At 35.0% G+C, this 14,974-nt stretch overlaps 1 protein-coding gene across 1 annotated transcript in view; it reads right to left on the bottom strand.

Annotated features, from left to right (window-relative positions):
- Positions 1 to 14,974, bottom strand: part of CFAP54 (cilia and flagella associated protein 54) — a 102,161-nt gene that overhangs the window by 74,748 nt on the left and 12,439 nt on the right. Inside the window, exons 5-20 of the mRNA XM_064733592.1 lie at positions 14,544 to 14,602; positions 13,079 to 13,222; positions 12,552 to 12,665; positions 12,356 to 12,454; positions 11,626 to 11,824; positions 10,857 to 10,931; positions 9,860 to 9,972; positions 9,575 to 9,746; positions 8,844 to 8,929; positions 6,794 to 6,928; positions 5,650 to 5,797; positions 3,856 to 3,911; positions 2,779 to 2,907; positions 1,180 to 1,327; positions 307 to 384; positions 104 to 225 (exon numbers count right to left, since the gene is read on the bottom strand). Coding sequence (XP_064589662.1) covers positions 104 to 225; positions 307 to 384; positions 1,180 to 1,327; positions 2,779 to 2,907; positions 3,856 to 3,911; positions 5,650 to 5,797; positions 6,794 to 6,928; positions 8,844 to 8,929; positions 9,575 to 9,746; positions 9,860 to 9,972; positions 10,857 to 10,931; positions 11,626 to 11,824; positions 12,356 to 12,454; positions 12,552 to 12,665; positions 13,079 to 13,222; positions 14,544 to 14,602 — 1,877 coding nt within the window. The remainder of the gene's footprint in view (positions 1 to 103; positions 226 to 306; positions 385 to 1,179; positions 1,328 to 2,778; positions 2,908 to 3,855; positions 3,912 to 5,649; positions 5,798 to 6,793; positions 6,929 to 8,843; positions 8,930 to 9,574; positions 9,747 to 9,859; positions 9,973 to 10,856; positions 10,932 to 11,625; positions 11,825 to 12,355; positions 12,455 to 12,551; positions 12,666 to 13,078; positions 13,223 to 14,543; positions 14,603 to 14,974) is intronic.

Genomic DNA, 14,974 nt, shown 5'->3' with positions numbered 1-14,974 from the left:
GTAGTATTATGTAGTAGTATTTCATGTTCTGTGTCTTACTTACATAGAACATTAAAACTGTGCTAATGGTAAAGAAGTTCTATCATAACGTTTTTCTTATTACCTCCAGTAGCTGCCTTTGGGAAGTAGTACTTAAGTCTTCAGGGAACTTCTGTGCAGCCTTTTGCATCAAAAAGATTGCTCTGGATAGTTTATTCCTTTTAATTTTTTTCATTATAAGTTCCTCTAGAAAACAGATATTTTAAGACGTTTATAAAACTGTGGCAGTAATTTATTATACTTCTAAAATCTTAAGTAATGTCTTACCTGATAAATATTGGAAATCTTCAATATTCTTGTCCTGAGATTTACTAGGCTTAGGAATTCTGTGAACAACTTGAGCACCTGTGTGGGAAGGAAATACTGAGTTATTTTGATAGTGCTATTGCAAAAAAATTGAGGGAGACGTTAATATGGAGTCCTATAGCAATGCTCTACTCCATCTCACATTTGTTTTTTTTGTTCAGGTAGAATGTCTTGTACATATCATGCCACTAAAAATATTCCACCCTTCTGCCTAATATCTTTAGTAGTTATATTAGCACCACAGAAAAATAGAGGTTTTGTTTGATCATAGGGAGCAGGGCACAGTGTAGCTCTGCAGTTTCAAACTAATACTAGTTTTTAATTTTAAAAAACCAAAACAACACTAAGAATGAAAGAACAAACTGAGTTTTTTTCAGAAGCCATTTGGCAAGAGTGGAGTATCTGCTGACATACTGAGACAACTTCACAGGAGTAGAAGTTCAAATTACAAAGAGAATTGAATAAAATATTCAAGTCATTCTCTAGAGAGAAAATTAGCATGACAGAAAAAAAATCGGCAGAACGTTTTTCTTTACGGGCATTGTAAAAGTTAATATTATAACTAAAATACAACAACCTACTGTCTAGGAATGCGATCTATTAGTTGCAGCAAAGTTTAACTCCCATTGGTTGAGTAGAAGTTGCAGATTAGTATAATGTAAATCTAAATTCTACAATTTTAATACATTATTTCTGTCTATATGTGGTGTACAAACTGCCCAACATCAGCTCCTCTCTAGAAAGCAGATATTCCTTTATTTTTAGTACTACAGAATATATTAGCAAAATATTCTAATCAAGTTATGAAGATTATTTAACTTTACTGAAGCCTACCTTGTGTAATTTTAAGAAGTTTCACAGCTACTCGATGTTGGGCCTGAATGAGCTCCAAGTGTAAATCTGCCAAAAAACCATTATCTGTTCCTGTTTTATCATCACCACATCCCAAAACAGAATTCAAATTCTGATCATTTGAGTCCACCTAATAAATAGGAAGTAGCAATTAAGCAATTACAAACTTCCACTACTTAGCTTACTACATTTTTCCTCATACTGATATTATTTCAATAAACTAACAAACACAGAAATTTGTCATATCTGTGTAATATGCAGTCAATCAAGAAAGCATGGAAAGAAGAGTGACTAGAGAGAGAGAGAGCACAGAAAATGGACAGAGAGAACTAGACAAAATCTGAGAATCAGTAGCAAACTGGATCAATAATAAAGACAAAACTGTAAAAACTCGAGGAGGAATAGAATTTAAGTGAATAGTGCAAAAGGCAATCTCACCCCTGAAGAACTGCAGCTGTACTAATCCCCAAAGGTTAGGAACAGGCCTGCCTTTAATAGGCCACAGCTGTGTCCAGTAATGATGAGTGCTACAAAGGGGTGGGTTAGCTGGTGAGGAGAGAGCTGGAGCTTGTTGTCTCTACTGAGAAGTTAGTAATGTAAGGAGATGCCCATGAGAAATCACTGAGAAGGTATGGGACTTTTCCAATAAGACAACAAAAGCTATCTTTTACTGGGTTACTAATGCAGAGAACAAATACCATATTGATATTGAATGAAAATATTTAGCAAATCTGAACTCACATCAAGAACAAAAACTGATTTTAATAATAAACAGTTGCAAGCAATAAATATGAAAAGCACTTCTGTTCTTATTAAGCAATCAATTTATTATCGTTATTTCAAAAGAAAATGTTAAAGAAAGCCCAAAGGAGTTCATAGTTTATTATTGAAAGAGAAAAGTGCCCTTTCAACTTGTGCTGGCTTTGACTTAGGTGGAATTAAGTTTTCTTTATAGTAGCTGGTACAGAGCAGTGGTTAGGATTTGTGCTGGAAATAGTGTTTATAGCATCAGGGATGTCTTCATTACTGATGAGCAGTGCTCACCCAGCACCAAGGCTGTGACAGCACTGCTTCTCACACCACCCCACCAGAGAGGAGGCTGAGGAGGCACAACTAGGGCAGGTGATCCCATTGACCAACGGGATGTTCCAGCCCCTACAGCAGTGCATGAACCTCGGGGAAGGAGAACGGGGTCGAAGTTTGAGTGATAGCATTTGTCTTCCCAGGCACCCAAGGTACAGGTGATGGGGACTGGCTGAACTCCTGCCTGCCTGTGGGAAGTGGTGAATTAATTCCTTGTTTTGCTTTCTCCATTAAACTGGCCTTATTTCAACCCATGAGTTTTCTGGCTTTTACTTTTTCCCCAGGGCACTGTCAGGGGCTCAGTTGCCAGCTGGGGTTAAACCACAACACTAATACACAGATGTATTTTTTCTTTTCTCTTCTTACATGGGCCAGGAAGATGAGGTACATTTGATAGTGCTAAGATTTCTACATATGAAGAAAATATGAGGTTTGTGCCATCAAAATACAATATATTACTGATAGATTTTGTGCAGTGTAGCTTTCTGTGAACTTTACCTTTGTACAGCAGCTGTCAAATACCGACTTTCCATCTGGTAAAATGGTCGTTAACCGAGATGTGTTCATGTCATTAATTGCTTTTTCAAGAACTTCATAAGCAATCTGTAATTGTTCTGTAGGCGTTTTCTGAAATGAAAACCCATATAAACACATTTCCTTAGATAACATTAAAAGTTATAATATAGATGACAAAAGTAATGTGTTTTTCTTTTCAGCTGTTGAAGTTTGAAACTGTCAGACAATCTTTACATAGGTACTCTCTCCCCATACCTTCATATACTAATATTAATATTTTAAGTTTCAAGTGGGACTGATTTACCTTCAGCTCAAAAAAAAATTATGCAGAATTAGCTTATAGCGGCATGAAATTGAACTTAACAAATTAAATTGAAATAACAGCATTTGCAGTTTTTCCCTAGTCCATTCAACACTACTAAGAAAACAGTTTTTTCAAGGAACACCACCTTTAAGTAGACTGTCACTGAACTAAACCCAGTCCATGTGTGTAAGTATTAAGACGTATGACTGACAACACTCCTGAATCTTCAGACTAACACATATCATTTTTTCTTAATATGCTTTAGTGAGTCATTTGATTGGAAAATTCTGCAAAGTGCTGAACAAAGCAAGGACACTCAGGATGTTTTATCTATTCCACATGGTCCTTACAAAAAGAAGGAAGCAAAAACACAACCCAAAATATTTTCCTAAATTAGGCAATGACTAAAATTTCTACTATCTTAATAAAATCTGCCATTAAACCATTTAAGGCTGGTACTACAGACTGGCATAAAAAAGGTATGCAGTGGAAATCACTATGCTCGTGCTGTAAAAAACACTTTCAAATACAATCCCTTCCAAAAAAAAGGATTGATGAAAAAGACTCAGGGAAAATTTTCTGATTTCATTTAATTTGAAAAAAATCTTTGTTTTTTTTTTCCTCTGCAGTACTAGGATTTCATTAAATATTTCATCTTTATAAAACTAAATAGAAAATCATATAAGAAGCTTCAAGCTTCAAGCTTCTTATTCTATTCAAAATCAATGCATCAATGAAGATAAACTGGACATTACCATCAGTATTTCAGGCATATCACAGGTCTCATCTTGTGAAAGAGAAGTACTTCCTCCTTTTTTATAGGAAGAAAAGCAGAAGTGAAAATCAAATAAATCCAGAAAGTTTTAGTACTATTTGATCAGCTCTACTTCTAATTTCAGAGTCTGGCAATAATTCTGTTCTTCAGTGCTTGAATATGAGAGGTAATGATATTGTTTCTTGAGGAGCTTTCCAGGGCTTAGACACACAGCAATGTATGTACAGTTACACTAATACAGGATATTATTAGCTAATAATGTTGTATTTTAAAGGCACCATATATTTCATAGCCACATCATATCCAAGCTAATGAAACTAGGATTCATTCTGTAGTTCCTCCTATTTTTGTAGCATTCATATCAATTCTCAATTTTGAAATCAATTCAAACCTAGTATTATCTAATTCACAGTTAATTTCACTTATAGAATGTTTTTTAAGAATAACAGGTCATATTGTTATGATAAATACTATTTCATTTTAATATTTCTTGAAGCAATATTATCAGCTTTTAAAAGTTTGCTTTGATTGTTTCAATTACTTTCAATTATGAAGAAGGCATCCAAACCTATGTTTCCCTCTTCAAAATAAGAGAAAACAATTTTTTGGTTCTTGATTAAACCCTCTAATTTCATTTCTTTGCTGAAATAATTTTTGCGCGTGTTTTCAGAGGAACAATCTTCTAGTCACTCCTTGTGCCACTGTTGTGCTTGTTTTTGCTTGTTCACTGTCTCTTCCTCATAAAAAAAGAAAATTTGTATTCGCTCAGCATTCATTCAGTGAATAGGTTCTTTTCCACACAAGCATGTGCTTGACTGTCAGCCTGTTTTGACCAATGGCTCCTATCTATTCAGCTTTTTTTCCTCCAAAAAGACATATTTAAACTGAATGAAAAAGAAGGGATGCTACAATGAGGTTCTCATTTAGTCTTCATGAGAACCTTATAATTTTCATAACGCCACTAAAACCAATACTTTATCTTAATAACAAATAGTAGTTTCCCAAGATTTTATTTCCCGAAGTGCAAAGCTATTATAATTTCTTTGTTTCTAGATATGGTCTAATAAGATCCTTAACATTTACTCTCTAGTTACTGTCAGACATGAGAGTTATGATTCATATTCCAAAATACACAACAGAGAGCTTTTAAAGTATGTCTAAACATTCATATTTTATAGCATTAGTCAGGTTTTGGAAGGAAATTTGTTTAATGTGATTGTGATAGCATATCCCAATAATGTCAACCAAATCCAACTTCAAAAACAATGAAATTACTATACAAAAATCGAGAATATATAGAGAAGAAAACCCAACTGATGCTCCAATAAATGCAAAAGCTTCAGTATAACCTCAATATTTTCCTCATTTGTTTGGCCTGCAACTAATCAACCAGCATTTGAAGGCTGCAAATGAGCCCCAGCACGTACTGCCTTTTGCCTTGCCCGTATTCAGAGAAAACAGCAGCTACTCTGAAGGGACAAAGAGACATGTAGATGACCTGTGAGGAGAGTGAGTTATAAGAGGTGTAATTCAAAACAGGGTTACTTCAGTAGGACTGGAAATGTAAGGAAAGAAATCATACATCCTTGGAAAAACAGGCTTCATTAGCTCCAATAATGGGTAAAATTATGCGCTAAAAACGCTGTCGTTCTACTCTCAACAATCTCTTTACAATATTTTTTGAATATGTATGTTTGTCAGTTTTCAGCTCAGAAGAGTTCCAATCTTTAAAGTCATTCTTGAAAGAAAACTCATACTTTCTTGAAAGCTTTACCTTGTTTGTCCTTAGATTCACTTGTAGAATCAGCTACATTTTCCAGTATTGCAGCTAGACATAAAGTTATCTCTGCAAACATTACATTAGTCTCTGCTATGTTGCTCTTCTCAATTATTTCATTCATTATCCAGAGTATATGAACCCACTAAAAATGAGGAAATGGGGGGGGAAAAGAATCAAGAGAGAGATAAATCAAATTTTTGGATGACCTTTATACATTACAGAGGTAGACAGGGTTTTGCACTCAAAATTGTCTAAAAATATTCACAAGCATGCAGACAACTCCTTTCCTGGATCTGGCTTCTTTTTTTTAAATGTCACTAGACTAAGATGCTGCATTTATACTGCTCCATAGCCCCTGTTCCTTCAGGCTTTTTTATTTTAGAACATTATTATTCCTGCCATTCCTTTTGGAAAGTTTTATGAATGTTCTACAGCCATAACTTTTATACCTTGCTCTAGTGCAGTAAGCCTTCCAGAAGATTTGATTACATGCCTCTCATTTATCTCCATATCTTCCCACTTAATCTCAGAATAAAAGAGACCCAAACACTACTGTTGTACATGCAGAGGAAAATAACCTTCTGGAGAGCCTCCAAACAATTTCACTATATAGGGTCACAAAATTAACTCCTCCAGAAACGGCTTGGTTAGCACCAACTGGCAGCCCCGAGAGCCCATTTCACCAAGAGCCTCTCACCCACAGGACAAATTCAAGATAAGGCTCTGACTCTGTCCCACGGGCTGAATACTATTCTACTATTGACTCCCATCTCCCTTGTCTTAGGTTGTAAGGTTTTTGCCACTTTAACTTATCTAGGCAACTTTCTTGAAATGCATTGATGTTTTCTGCCACAACATCTCAAATTCTTCTTACATCCTGCCCAAATGTTTTCACAAATTCTTACCACTGTGGCCCACTGGCAGACAGCAGGTTACTGCAAGAAGACTAGGAGAATATTTTGGTATTGGCATATGTGAGCACAGTGTGTTCAAAGTGTATATGTAATTCATATTTTTAAGAAGATTTATCTGCACTTTACCATAAGAAAAGGTACTTAGACTGGATGCCAGTATTTCACTGCCTGACTATAGCAGACTGCATTAACATTAAGAGAAATACAATACAATGAAGGAGTACTTCGTAAGCTTGGTGTTTGTGCATATATTCTAAGCAGTGACTTCCACTCTTTTGGATTTGCTGAAGTTCTGTTTTGCACTTCTGCCACAAACACATTACTACATCAACAAGTATTTCTTTGCCAGGATGGACATTCTGGAAAGAAAAAACAATATAATTGTGGCGATGGGTAGGCATAAAAATACACAAATAACACTGTACATAAACAGTCTCAGCGTTATTTAGCAGTAAATAAAATATATCACTTTCTTATAAGAGATGACAACATTTTGAAAGCTTTAAACATAATTTCTGGTAGATCACCCAAGCTTTTTTTCTCACAACAATGTAAAGTAGGTTTAGAGGTTTGGGGAGGTTTTTTTGTTCTCTTTTTTTCATTGACAAGTTTCCTAAAAGTAACACAGACAAGGAAATCAGTGAGATGAAGATTACATGAGAGAGCAAATTAACTGTAATGCTGAAATCAATAGATTCTGGAGAAACTTCATTTTTATTAAATATTTAAATACTTGTGGAAGGAAATCTAAATTAATAGTTTCATTTGGCTTGACAAAGTACTTCCATGGGCTATTGGTGCATTTGAGAAGATAAAGCAGTGAAACACAGCTAGAAAAAATTTTGGACTGAAATATCTAACAAGTGAGAGAAATGTTAAAACCTATCTGCATCTTACAAAGAGAATAACTAACAAATTCATAACTCTAGTCAGTTAACCTCCTAATTAACACATTTTAAAAGGCAGTAGAGCCCATCTATGTGTTAAACACATTCTAAACAGTAAGGATCAGTATACATCTTTAGCACCAGTTACAGCAGAGTTGAATTAGTATTTCAGGTGCAGTAAAACCTGATATATACATGCTACTTATATTCCCATATATGTTTGAGCATAAGATTTATAGGATATTGAAACTGGGAGGAGAAAAAAATGGAAAAAATATAAATCAAAATTATTTTTTTTTCTACTGGTTGGGTGGCAGCAAGCTGCTAGATTGCCTCAGCTATGTATCATGTAAACTCACTACCAGTGAATGCTCTGTTAATCAGGGGTGAATTGTTTTTCTTCTCTGGACAGATCAAGAAGATTTGCAGGAAAGGGCAGAAGAACCAGTAGAATTTAAATCCAGGTGACTACCTCCATACAGAGGTCACATTAAAAACTGACAAATGCTATCTAAAGGTATCTGTGGGGTACCTCACAGGCAAGATACTTTCAGTAAATATTCTACACCAAAGCTAAAAATGTGTGTGCTCCAGTTACATTCAAATTGTGGCAATATTCAAATTATATCTAAAATAAATTTTGCAGTTAAGATATATGCTATGTTATCAGAACAGGTTTTTTCTAAGGAAAAATTGTAATTAGCCTTTTGGATCACAAACTATTTTAATGTAAGTGCTAGTAGTGGTGGCATTGCACTATTTCTTCCTTTCTCAGTAGAAGAATAAGGGGAAATCTCAGTTTGAGCAAGTAAAAGTGGTTACTCAGTGAATAAATAATCAGATACATAATGGGATTATTTCTACAGTGGAGACTTCAGCACAGAGTCCCACTCTCATTGGTTTTGTTGTTGCTGCTGCTTGTTTAAGTTTTTTGCAGTGAGAATTTACCTTAAATTGAAGACAATGCTGTTAAAAAGGCATTATCATTCCTTAGGGTAGCTGTCCCCATTTCTATAAATATTGCACATTTGTATTTGTATTTAGGTGGGCAAATACACAGCTGAGCATATCTGCCCACCTAAATCTAACATACGTAAATAAATTTGATCTCTGCTTGATCAGCTGAAACATGGAATGAGCCCTATGGTCTTCTAAATAGATTTAATATCTAATAAGCTATTTTAAAGTAACTAATTACAAAGCATTTTTAAAAAATGAAACCTTTTTTTTAAATCACAAAATTATCACATTTGTAAGTACATTTTTTAACTTTTTATATTCGTGAATTTTGTTAGTCATGCAACTGATTCCTTTGATCTTCAGTTATAGGGATTCGTCACAGATTAAGTGATACACTGAGAAGAAATGTCTCAAATCCTATTATTACCTGCTCAAATGTGGAGACATAGGAAAACGTTGTTTTTGCCAAAATCATAAGATCACGAAAAGGATCTCCAGGCTTTAAGGATTCCTCTACATTCAGCATTTTTTAAAAAAAGGTGGGGAAAGGAAAGGCAAGACATTATATCTAATTTAAAACCTAAGTTTGAAAATATCTGAGTCAACTGATTTACTAATATAAGCCAGCAGATAACATGGTCTAAGAAACAGTAAATTCAGAGGGGGACAGATAATTCCAAGTTTATTCACTTCTTTGAAAAGTGAGCATTTCCATTTCTAGGTAACAGAAAGTTTTCAAGACATATTCAGGTTTTTGATTGTCATAGAATTAAACTGCAATTGCTCTAACAAGTTTTTCTTGCTTCTATGTAAAGAAATTTTGCATAAATTAGGTATAAGACCAGACAAAAAAATGCTTAAAGAGCTGTTTCACTTTTCCCCTGAAAACCTGTCTGAAAACATTCAATCATTTTGCATCTTTGCTTATAACTTGACGCATGCTTAACACACATCATGCATTTCCCACTAAGGGAAATAGTATAAAGTCATATTTTGACAAATGAAAACTGGAAAAAATAGGTGGCATTTTCTCAATTACTACTTTTTCTCATAGACTACTTCATGAACCATATTACATAGTTTTATAAATAATTTACAAAACCTCCTGCTGCAAAAATATTTGAAATTCAAACACAACTATAACTGAACAACACTCACTTCTAATTGTCTTTGTCTTTTCAGAACCCCGACGTGTGCTGCCTTCTTTGCTCTTACCACCCTCATTAATAGAAAAACTAGGTTCAAATCTTCCTGGGAGTACTACAGGTTGCATGAGTGTAAGAAGTTTGAGTTCCAGTTCAGCTTTCTTCCATGTTGGGTCATCTTGAGCCTAATTGAGATGAAAAAACCATAGAAATTGGTCTTTAAAATATGTATTTTGAATATTCCTTACCCTCATAGGAAAAGACTAAATAAATAACATTGCAATCACATTCAGATTACCTGAAGAAAATTATCAACAAATTCAAAAGCAGAATAAAACACGTTCCACTCTTCATAGTTGAAAGCTAATTTTACAAATTTCACAGCAGCATCTCCAGACACCCTTTCTTCTCCTGCAGTGATGACAAAAATATTTTCTCTGTTTTATGTATATGTATTCAGTTTATTGAAAGTTTAATTTCAATTATTTTCATTACTTGGGTATTGATAAATATAAAGATAAACCTTTACACATTTTTGAATAGTCAGCATAACCCTGAAGGATGTTTTAATACCTTTACAAGAAACAATAGCTTTATCTTTTCACAGTAATGTCTATGCTTACAGGCTGCTTTAATGATGGATGTGCAACCACAGAATCATTATGGTTTGAAAAAACCTCCAAGATCATAAAATCCAAACTTTTAACAAATACCACCATGGCCACTTAACTATATCACAGTGTCCTGTTACATTCAAAAGAGGCTCTATAATTAATGATATTAACATACCTGTGTAGAGAACACCAAGGATCTAATCCTTGCTGTTGCAGGAAGAGCTTATCACCCTGTAAAGACTCTTATTATCCAAAATTTGGTTTAAAATTTGCATAGAAACACATACAATTTCTTTTAAGACAGTTTCTCATTACTGCATCGCAAAACATTCATATACACACAGGGAGCCTATTTTCTCACTTTTCAAGTTTATTAAGACCACAGTAAGGCAGAAACTAGACTTCCTGGTCCTTGGAACTCTCACCAAGTGTTTTAGCTAATATATTCAGCAGTGTTCTGTAGTCATAACAATATGCCACCGTCGCTGCCATGAGTTGGAAGGGAACTACAAGCTTGATCACCAAAATCCAGCTCCTGGCCCTGCACAGAACCACTCCAAGAGGTCACCATTTTGCAGACTCTTTATGTATAGAAATGTTACTAACATGAAAGTTAACTCTGCCCACTGAGTATTTATATCACTGGGTTAAAAATTCATTTGAAATTCCAATCTAGCTTACCTGCTAGCATCAACTGCAGAAGACTAGATGATGGATTAATTATACCAAAGTGATTGGTGCCACTGCTCGCTCCACCTTCAACATAGACAACTTATTAAGTCAATTTGTAATCTATTAGACTTGTTATGTTCTAATTAGCCAGTAATCATACCAAGAAAAATATCATTCTGAAGTGTACTTAGTCTCTATATTTCCTTTTACTGACAAAATACCTCTATACCCAGGACTATATTCAGCTCAGAGCCCAGCAAACAAAAATGTGGAAGGAACCATCAAGTCCAGTGTTTTTCTCAAGTTTTTACACCTAACTTTGAATGGAATTTTTTAAATTACTAGAATACATCAAACACCATGGTATTTTGACCCTGCCTGGCTGCCTGACCCCCATCCTGCTGCTCTCAGGCTGTGCAGGATGTGCCCAGCAGTAGTGAAAGCACTGTTTTGTTAACAACACTGTTTTAGCCATAAGTATATGGCACAGTAAAACCTGTAAAGGCTGCTATTAAGTGAACTCCAGTTTACTTAGAAAATAAATGCATAAACTGCTGCAGATTTTTACTAATTATAAGAGACCATGGAGATCAACCCAGATATTTATTTTCTATTATGTGAAGATAAGAAAGACTACCCACTCTTACAGGTGCTACTGCTATAAATCAAACATATACTTTCAGGCACATTCTTTTTTTTTTTTCAAAATAGAAAAATACCAAAATAAAATGGAGGTCCAGGCTCCTCAACAACTGTTTTTGCTTCTTTAAGCTGTCACCTGAGAGGATTTCTAGGCCTGCAGAAAAAAGCTCAGAAGTGACCTCAGGAATTTGCACTTCATCAGGAACAGGAGGATGAGGGGGCAATAGATTCCTGCTACGATCGGGCAGTGCTTCCAGGATGGCAAGGAACTGAGCTGCAGCACCATCAAACATTGCCACCAGCAGCCGCTCGGTAGCGGTGCGAGGCCATGACACCTAAGTAAGAAAAGGTAATTTAAACCTTATGGTATCTAAACCTACTTGCAATAAAGCAAGATTTTTTTGAAAACATTTCTCCATCAGAAAATAATCACACGTTCAGAATAGAAAATTACATACTGTAAAATATATTGCTGTTATTAATGTCATGCTTCAAAGGCATAGCAAAGCCTCATGCTAAGCAGGTACAGCACTTAGGTAGACTAATCATTTCACAGCAACCAAACACACTGCTGCATGGTATTTTACTTCCAAAATAGTACAATAGAAATTATGAGGGAGAATATTAAGGCTATGTAGTTTAGATCCATGCAGATCTCTCCTGATAATTTTCTAAAGTAATAATTAGTACATTTTCCCTACTTCCAACTTCTGAGTTTTATTAATAAATTCTCTTGCTTATGAAATGGAAAATATAAAACTTTCTGCTTGTGTAGAGCACCATGTGTATTTAGAAGAATTATATCATGGTTTCATCACATGACAAGAGTAAAAGAAGAGAAGGATTATATGAAATGTCAGACTTACATTTACTGCTTTTCTCGGGTTAACTTTTGACTCACGTCGAAAGCTGTTTGACTTTTTTCTAGATTCATATACTGCTCTCTTGAAAATCATTACTGACATCTGACACAAAGGAAAAAGTAAGTCATCATCTGTTAGATGTTCTGTTCATAGAGATCACAACTACTCTACCTTTTCATAATGATTTGCAGGATGATACCTTTAGAGTGGCCTCTCTAAAAATCTTTTCTCTCTCTGTTTGTCCCAGAGAAGAACTGATATCTTCTAATTGCTTCAGTTCGTCAATCTTAATCAAACCACGGCGAGCAAATATCTGTCCAAAGAATTTAAAAATATATATATACTCTGTGTTCATATCCTGTATGTTGATACCTAATTTTAGAATAATATCATTTCTGAATTTATGCAACTGTAAAGAGCTGCAATGAAAGTCAGGTCCTGAACAACTAAAAAGGAAAACAAAACCCTTGCAAAATACCTTTTGTACATACATGGGACCTGGCCAGTGTTTAATGCTAGAAGTTTGTAACCCTGAGTATACAGAAAGTGCTATTGCATTTGAGTTGATTATGCATTTACATGGGGAAACACATCTCCAATTTGCAGTAAAATTTTGGAATATGGACAGAACTCTAAATACATATGATCTCATAATAAGTAGAAATATTTAAATAAATATTTCCCATTTGATTGCCTCTGAAATGCTCATAAGGTAAATCAGGATACCTCTCCATGAATGCTGGCTTGACAATCAAAATAACACTGAGAAACTGCCGTATATAGGGTGGCTCTCCACGTCAAATAATGCACAGATAAGAGTGGAATGGATGATTCCATACATATACTGGCCCACAGTAAGTATTCCAGGACCTGTATTGAAGAGATCTAATTTCAAAATGAATGCATTTTCACCCACATAAATATACTTTCCATTACTAAAGGACAGATACAAAGACTTATCCTCACCTGGTAGGACAAACTGAAGGGGGGATGGGGAAATCACTAGAAATTGTGTTAATTCTTAACATCTTTTATTGACTAAAAACCAATTCCCCTGCAATTTATTGGATCTTTTAATCTTAAACTGTGGTCAAGTACTATTTTAGCCTCCAAACTACCTTATCCACTCCAGTTCACTATGGTCTTGCCACCAGACAAAGATCCCCCCCTTCTCTCTCATCTGCTCTTATCTTGAGAGTTAGCCCTCCCTTTTCTGGCAGCTCTAGTGACTATTTTTCAGCAGGATCAACAAGCTTATCTGGGATGCAGTGGAGTCTGTCTTCTGCAGTGAAAAAACTGTGATTAGATTAATTTATACCCATGCAACTCTTGGCTCCTAACTCGCAGGGCAACACAGTCATTGCAGCATTCTAATTTTAATCATTAGTCCTTCTCGATTGAATGAACAGTATCTGTATCTTCCTCTTACCATCTTCTTTGGGTCAGCCTTTCCCTGAAGTACATAAAATGTGCACAACCTTTGTGCTAAATTAAGCCAATATACCAATTTTCTTTTAGTCTGAATTTCAAAAATCAGAAATACCCACCATCAATTCCTCTGTTTCCTGTAGCGGAAACCTGAGTATACTAAAGCAGATGCTAAATCACTTCTGTTTTTAATAGATAGATGCTCAAAGACAAAACATCTTTCTTGCTCATTGAAAGATTAATAAAACAACACATAAGAAAATCTTTTGTATTAAGGCCGATTCAAATTCTGCTCAAGTTTTAGGAGAAAAGAGTAAAGCTAAGACAAAAACTACACTGAGGAGAAAAAAAAGGTGTGGGGGAAAGGTTATTTTTATCAAGTATTCACAACTAAAACCCTAGCCACCAGGTGTCAGCACACTTCCACATTTTAAGAAGCAAAAGACCAATTCTTGAACATATACAGATGTCCAAAACAAAGCACTTGGAATCCTGACACAGCCTAACAAATGGCATCTCAATGTCCAGCAGGACATTACACTGGGCCCTACTGCACAGCTGAGGAAGGAGCAGACTCAGGCAGGCATGAGAGTTCAGAAATCAACCACTTTGAAACACAGACATCTTATTTCCTTGTGACAAAAGTACTGTTATTGGCAATGCCAGTGAAATTGAAAAGTCAAGGTACATTGTTATGCAAAACACAGGTGAGTTTTCTAAACTTCTGCAAATTTTAAAACGCTTTCTATTTATTTTGCTGTACCTTAGCAGAATGACCCATCACCATCAAATGTCTGCATATGGTGTAAATATGGATAGTACCTGCAAAAATAAATTCAAATAAACAAACAGGTTAAGTTCTATAATTCCACATGAAATCTGTTATGCTAAGCAACTCAATCTTTTTCTTATTATCTGGGTTGCTACTTCCAGAGAAGAACAATTTAGTGATTTTTCATTAAATGAATGAAAAACTAATGATTTTTCTGTACTTATAATTTAGAGAAGATGAAATCATTCAATTCTTCTGCAACATTAGTTTCAAAAATACCTACACAGTGAAGCAGTGTAATCATGAGAGTTCATGAGAATGAAATCTTAAAAATTTACCTAAACCATTTTTTACTCAGTAACTGCTAGAGAGACAAATCTTATTTTCATCTCCAAATGCCAAGCTCTTTAAAACAAAATACT

Source organism: Zonotrichia leucophrys, chromosome 1A (assembly GCF_028769735.1).
Source record: "Zonotrichia leucophrys gambelii isolate GWCS_2022_RI chromosome 1A, RI_Zleu_2.0, whole genome shotgun sequence".
Lineage (NCBI taxonomy): Eukaryota > Metazoa > Chordata > Aves > Passeriformes > Passerellidae > Zonotrichia > Zonotrichia leucophrys.
This window is presented reverse-complemented; position numbering and strand designations above follow the sequence as displayed.